The sequence below is a fragment of the Dama dama genome, chromosome 9 (genome assembly GCF_033118175.1).
Source record: "Dama dama isolate Ldn47 chromosome 9, ASM3311817v1, whole genome shotgun sequence".
Taxonomy (NCBI): domain Eukaryota; kingdom Metazoa; phylum Chordata; class Mammalia; order Artiodactyla; family Cervidae; genus Dama; species Dama dama.
The window spans coordinates 67,865,678-67,871,713 of record NC_083689.1 but is presented as its reverse complement, the minus strand read 5'-3'; the positions used below and the strand labels follow the sequence as shown (position 1 = coordinate 67,871,713).

The window sequence follows — 6,036 nt, the reverse complement described above, 5'->3', positions numbered from 1 at the left end:
ATTCTTATCTTGGATTCTGGAAGGTCTAGAAATGAGAACCTTTCTTTTTTTCGGCGCCTCAGTTTCCCTCTCTGTAAAATCTAGGTAAAGGCCTTTTTACTCCATGATTCCTTTCCTTGGGCACACGGGGAGGGGGTGGCAGACGGCGACCTGGGCGTTGACAGGCCTGTGCCTCAATTAAGAAGCCCCAACTCGGGAACTGGGGACTTGGGGAGAAAGGGGGAGGGGCGGAGACGGGGCGCCTCCCTGTCCCCGCTGGCGGCTAGAGTCGAGTGGCAGAGCTTAAAACCAGGGACGGCCATCCCCCTTTCCTCCTCCCAGCCCCCCTGCCATTGGCTCCAGGGAGAGGTTGACATCAAAGCCCCGGCCTTATATAAGCCAGACCCTGAAGGGGAGGCCGCAGAAGGGTTAAACTGGTCTCTCTGCATCCTCGTCCTCGCCTGCGACCGAAGCAGGCAAGAAGACGGCGGGCTGCGCGTGTTATCCTCAACCTTGCCCCAGAATCTCTCAAACCCGGTGCCTACCAGAGCGCCGCCCCAGAGCCCACGGGTGGCCCCGGCAGTCTCTGGGGCGCATGGGGCGGCGCTAATCGGGCTGGCGGCGCAGGCCAGGGGCCGCTCCAACATGAACCTCGTGGGCAGCTACGCACATCATCACCACCATCACCACCATCACCATCCGCACCCCGCGCACCCCATGCTCCACGAGCCCTTCCTCTTCGGCCCTGCCTCGCGCTGTCACCAGGAGCGGCCCTACTTCCAGAGCTGGCTGCTGAGCCCCGCTGACGCCGCCCCGGACTTCCCCGCCGGCGGGCCACCGCCCGCAGCCGCGGCAGCCGCCGCCTCCTACGGTCCAGACGCCAGGCCCGGCCAGAGCCCCGGGCGGCTGGAGGCGCTCGGCGGCCGCCTGGGCCGGCGGAAAGGCTCAGGACCCAAGAAGGAGCGGAGACGCACAGAGAGCATTAACAGCGCGTTCGCGGAGCTGCGCGAGTGTATCCCCAACGTGCCGGCGGACACCAAGCTCTCCAAGATCAAAACTCTGCGCCTGGCCACCAGCTACATCGCCTACCTGATGGACGTGTTGGCCAAGGACGCACAGGCCGGCGACCCCGAGGCCTTCAAGGCCGAACTGAAGAAGGCGGATGGCGGCCGCGAGAGCAAGCGGAAAAGAGAGCTGGTAAGTCCGGGGGGCCTGCGTGCTCTAGCCAAGGGCAAGGGCGCAATGAGCACCCGCAGGCCGAATACGCAGTGGAAGGAGTCTGCCTCGCCCCGCGTAAGATTTTGAGAGGCTGCGGGGAGTTCTGAGACGGTCGAACTGTAGGATTATTTGCGTGAAGGGAGGTAGATTCATGTTTGAATTCATTTGTAATGCGGATAGTGTTTGTAAGACTGTGAATTTAGACGGAACCTCGTCCTTTTCGGACATGATCATAGGGTCCCTTTTAAGAGTCCATTGGAAGCTTCAGACCCCGAGAAAATGCACACACCATATACTTCACTTACATTTTCGAGGGGTCCTGATTCGTCCCTGGGTTCTCCTGGAAGCCAGGTTAAGAATGCTGTAGGAGTTTGTTACTTACATTTGCCGGAATGTGAATTTATGCATATGCGCTCAGCTGCTGTTTTCAAAAGATCTCTGCTGAAGAGGCTGGTCTATTTTCATCATTGTACATAGGGAAACTGAGGCCCAGAGCTGGACAGGATGTGGAGGCCACCTACCCAAGGAGTTGTTTACTTCGGTAGAATAAGTCAGTTTATTCTCTGTCCAGAGGACGTTTCCCTGCTCCCCACTCCCCACCGCTGGTTCCTCAGGCACCTTGATGACTTCTTTTGGCTTTGGAGATCCCAGTCCCTACTAGGCCTTTCTGGATTCTCTCCAGTGACAATTTCTGGAGGTCGGTTTCCCTGGCCCAGGGCTCTGGGGCCTCTGAAGACAGTGACTCCCAGCCTGGGGAACCCACCTAGTTTCTCTAGATTGGTGCCCTGGAGACCACCGCGCGTTGGATTTGACTAGAGAGGCCCCTGGGTTTTCTCTGACCTGCAGGAGCTGTGCTAATCTAGGGAAGTCACCTCGGGAGACTGCGAAAAACCGTGGTCAGCGAATCTCTAAACCACTGCCTTGGGCTGGAAGAGGTGCAGGCCCGGGGATCAGGATGCCTGGTTGGAAGTAGTTATTGGGCATATCCCCACCCCCTGCATATCGCTGCCTTCTTCAAGTAGCTGGGAAAAGGGATGCCAGGCCAGACCGACTTCCTCCCTCATTCGAGGAGACTTCTGAGCGCCCAGAGCCTGTTGGAGGAACCCGGTATTCATGCTCAGGCGCTAAAGGAGAAAAGCCGGTGGATGTGTCGCCGGTGCAGGTCCGCGAGCGAGGAAACTGTTGATTGCCACCCATCCCATTCCAAACCCTGCAGTCCCCCTTCGGCGCCATAAAGCCAAACCTACGAGCAACAGTTTCACCAGCCACAGAAAATTCTCATTACCAGCCCCCCAGAAGCTGCGCAGCCCATCCCGGTCCCCGGGAACTCGGCGCATAAAGGCAAATTTATGAGCCTGTTTGCCTATTTTGCAAACAAAAATTCGTCACTTATTTAAAGGCTCCCAGTTACTGCTCCCAACACCTTTCACCCCACCCCTACTTTCATTCTACGCCTGGGCGAGCGGAGCAAAAACATTTAAACCTGTCTCTCTCGCCCCTTTTCTTGTATGTGTCCTCTGGCAGCAGCAGCACGAAGGCTTTCCTCCTGCCCTGGGCCCAGGCGAGAAGAGGATTAAAGGGCGCACAGGCTGGCCGCAGCAAGTCTGGGCGCTGGAGTTAAACCAGTGAGCCGAGGCCTGCGCCGAGGATCCCGCCACAGCTGCCCGACCCAGAGCCCGGGAGGAGAGGAGGCGGAGGCCAGTGCCCGGCTCCGGATGCCAGGGTCTTACGGGAGCATCCCGCCTAGCCTCCGCTGCGTGCTGGCAGGTCGCCGGCTGCAACTACACACTTCAATCGCACGTGCAATGTCATTTGAAATTGTTTTTAATACATGAAGAGAAAGAGAAATATATATATATATATATAAAACCATCCCCACCCCCACGGCAACCGAGAGGGCGGCTCCTGGCTGCACGATTCGAGAAGGAAGGACTGCGAGACCCAAGCACGCTAAGACGTAACCTTCCAACCCTTCTGGGGCGAAATTAGGACCCCTAACACCTTCCCCATTACACCATCTGCCTTTCTTTCTCGCGCCCCTCTCGGCTTCGCGTCAAAACCCTCCGCGCGTCCTCGGGCTCGCGTTCTCTCCTCCCTAATTAAAATGCAATAAGAGGAATCAGTAGTTTTCTGCCAGGGAAAGAGAACCAAACCAGGAAGATGAAAGGGCTGCCTTTGTTGTTTTTCCTCAAACAGTGATGTTTTTATTGTATTTTATTTTTTGTCACTGCACTTCCTACTTAGTTCCAAGGAAAACGGCTCTTTTCTTCCTTCTTCCATCCTTTCTTGTCTTTTCTTCCTTTCTTTTTTCTTCCTTTCCCTTCCTTCCTTCCTTTGTAAATAAAAACTTTTCCCTATGTTGAAAAGTTTTTATGTATTTAAACTACCTACCATGCCTGCTCTGCTCAGGTGTTTGTTAATTCCCTCATCCCCACCCTTTTTCTACCTCAAATCTATATGACCACTCACCGTCCCCTCCTTTTGCCAAAGCAGTATCTATGCTCTTGACTAATAAAACATTTTTTGAAATCAGCAGGAGCCTGTGTGATATATTGGCGGCTATCCCCGGTCCGCTCCATCGTTTCTGCTAGTTGGAGAACCTCCTGTTCCTACTTCTTCTTCTTCTTTTTTTTACTTTTATTTTTTGATAAATGTCGAACCAAACTGCAAATTAAATCAAGGGAAGGGGGCAGATAAAGAATTTACTCCTGGTATAAAAAGCAAAGTTCTCCTTAGAAGATGATGGGGAGACATGATAGCTATAGTGAACCTAAAGAAGGGAAACCTGGAAATGAATTAGACCTAGAGATGACAGGCTAGGATTTCTGTGGGCCAGCATTTGGGCCTGTCTGTGGATGGGTGTTGCACATCGGTGTCTGCCATCGGCGGCTTGGGGCGATTGGGAAGGGGGCCTGTCACACAAACGAGGGGCTACACAAGGGCAGGATGGCTCGGAAGAGGGGAATGCCCTCCGGAATACGTTCACTTCTGTGAAATTATGAACCTACAATAATAGTTTGTGCCTTGGTGCAAGAACTCACACGGAGCCCCGTTGCTGAGGTGGGACCGACAAACGGCTTTGGGGCACAGACCCAGCGCCCTGTAAGGCCTCGACAAATCGGAGCAGCTCTGATCTTAGACGTGAGGGAGGGGAGTTTGTGAGTGCTCGTGGTTGCAGTGAGCCGTTTCCCCCTAGCAGCAAAGCACTCAACAAGTATTCTGCGAGTATACGGATTCGTGCGAAAGGACGGGGTGAGGGGCGTGGTGGCTAACTCGCACACTTCGGGTCCTTGGAGGAGAGCGGAGGTTTCTGAGCCTCCACGTGGGCCTCCATGGCTAGGTGTGAGGGTGAAAATAAAAGTGGCTGCATTTGTCAAGGCTCGGATGCGTGCCGGGCTGAACTGGGCGGGCAAATGCTGGCGTTTCTGTGTGCGAGGCTCTGTACTCAGCGCTTTTGTATCTCAAGATTGCGGGAGCGAACGCATACTCTGCAGTGGGGGCAGGTCTCCGACGCGCTCTGCCGACCAGGCGCCAGGACGCCGGTGCGCGGGTCTCTCGGCGCTTTCCCGCTCCATATCCGGAGCTGGAGGCCGGAGCTTGGGGCCTAGAAAGGAGACTCCGGCAGCGCCGGGGCCAGGCGTGTTCCAGGCGCCTCGTACCCGCATCGGGGTGAATATGGGGCCCCATTAGTTTGAGCTGTAAACACCCGTGGCAGGGCTGAGCGGCCACGGGGGCCTTTCCGGATGCGAAGGAGTTAATAAAAGGTGTTTTATGGGCGCGAGGAAACGGCGGCGGAGGTGTGAGCTTCTCTTTACTCTGACTCCCCTACTTTTTTCTTTATTCCCTCTCGCCACCCGCCGCCAGATCAAACAGGCCCGCGATTTAACTAGGGCAACACCTCGCGGTAATGAGCTGCGCGGCCCTGATACACGGCCTGAGGCCCCAAAGCCCCTTGGGGAGGAGCAGGAAAGAAAAATCGAGCTTTCTTTTTTTAAATTTTCTTTCCGAGGGCTGGGAAGCGCCTTAGAAATCCAGGCACGCACAGGGAAACTGGGACTCGGGGAGCAAGCCGATGGAGGTGCCCCGGCACGGAGGGGACCTTTTCTGGATTTGAACCCAGGACTCCAGTTGAGTTTACAGACCATCAGCTCGCTATACACGGAGCACCCCGCCCGCGACTATTTTTAGCACCATGAAGTATCCCAGGCACGGGAAGAATGCGCACCCGGTCCTGCTTTCTTGAAGCCCCGGCCAGTGAAAGGAGAGCGGGGTACCGAGGGGTACCGACCGCGGCAGCCTGCTCCGAAAACCCCATCCCGCTGGGCGCAAACCCTCTTGGAGAAGACAGCTAAGTACCTCACATTCGGTCCCAGCCACGTCTGGTCCTGATCTCAGACCTGGCACCCGGGAGACACAGGGCCAGCCAGTGCCCACTGAGGGGGTCCCTGGGATGTCCTCTCAGTTTCCCCAGGACTTAACTCCATCGCCTAGAACCCTCGGGCCACATTTCCAGCCTTCACTCCCAGCTGCAAAAGCAGAGCCCCCTGGGCAGAGCAGAGTTGCTCCGGGTTTCACGAACCAGTTTTCGCCGACGGCTCTAGACCTTCTTCACCAGGGGTCCAGACCTTCCTGCACCAGGCTCTCAACCCTCTCCTCCGTCCTTAGCTCCATTTCCATGGAGTAGCTTTGGAGCCTGCCTTTTACTTTCTCATTCTCTCCCAGGGTTCAGCGCCTTTTCTGGGAAACCTACCTCCACCTGGCTGTGACAGATGATATCATTATTAATTTGAATTAAGGACATCGTGTTTTTTTGTTTTTTGTTTTTTTTAAACGGGGAGT

General features: G+C 55.5%; 1 protein-coding gene across 2 annotated transcripts; it reads left to right on the top strand.

Annotated features, from left to right (window-relative positions):
• The first annotated feature begins 355 nt into the window (after window positions 1-355).
• On the top strand, window positions 356-3,682 carry HAND1 (heart and neural crest derivatives expressed 1). Of its 2 annotated transcripts, none has more exons than XM_061149466.1 (2): window positions 356-1,176; window positions 2,722-3,682. In XM_061149466.1, exons 1-2 carry the CDS (start codon window positions 625-627, stop codon window positions 2,824-2,826), a joined length of 657 nt encoding a protein of 218 aa, XP_061005449.1. In that variant the 5' UTR covers window positions 356-624; the 3' UTR covers window positions 2,827-3,682. The 2 variants fall into 2 exon arrangements, with proteins under 2 accessions (XP_061005449.1, XP_061005448.1); XM_061149465.1 differs by having other exon boundaries at window positions 480-1,176; window positions 2,725-3,682.
• Window positions 3,683-6,036: the final 2,354 nt, after the last annotated feature.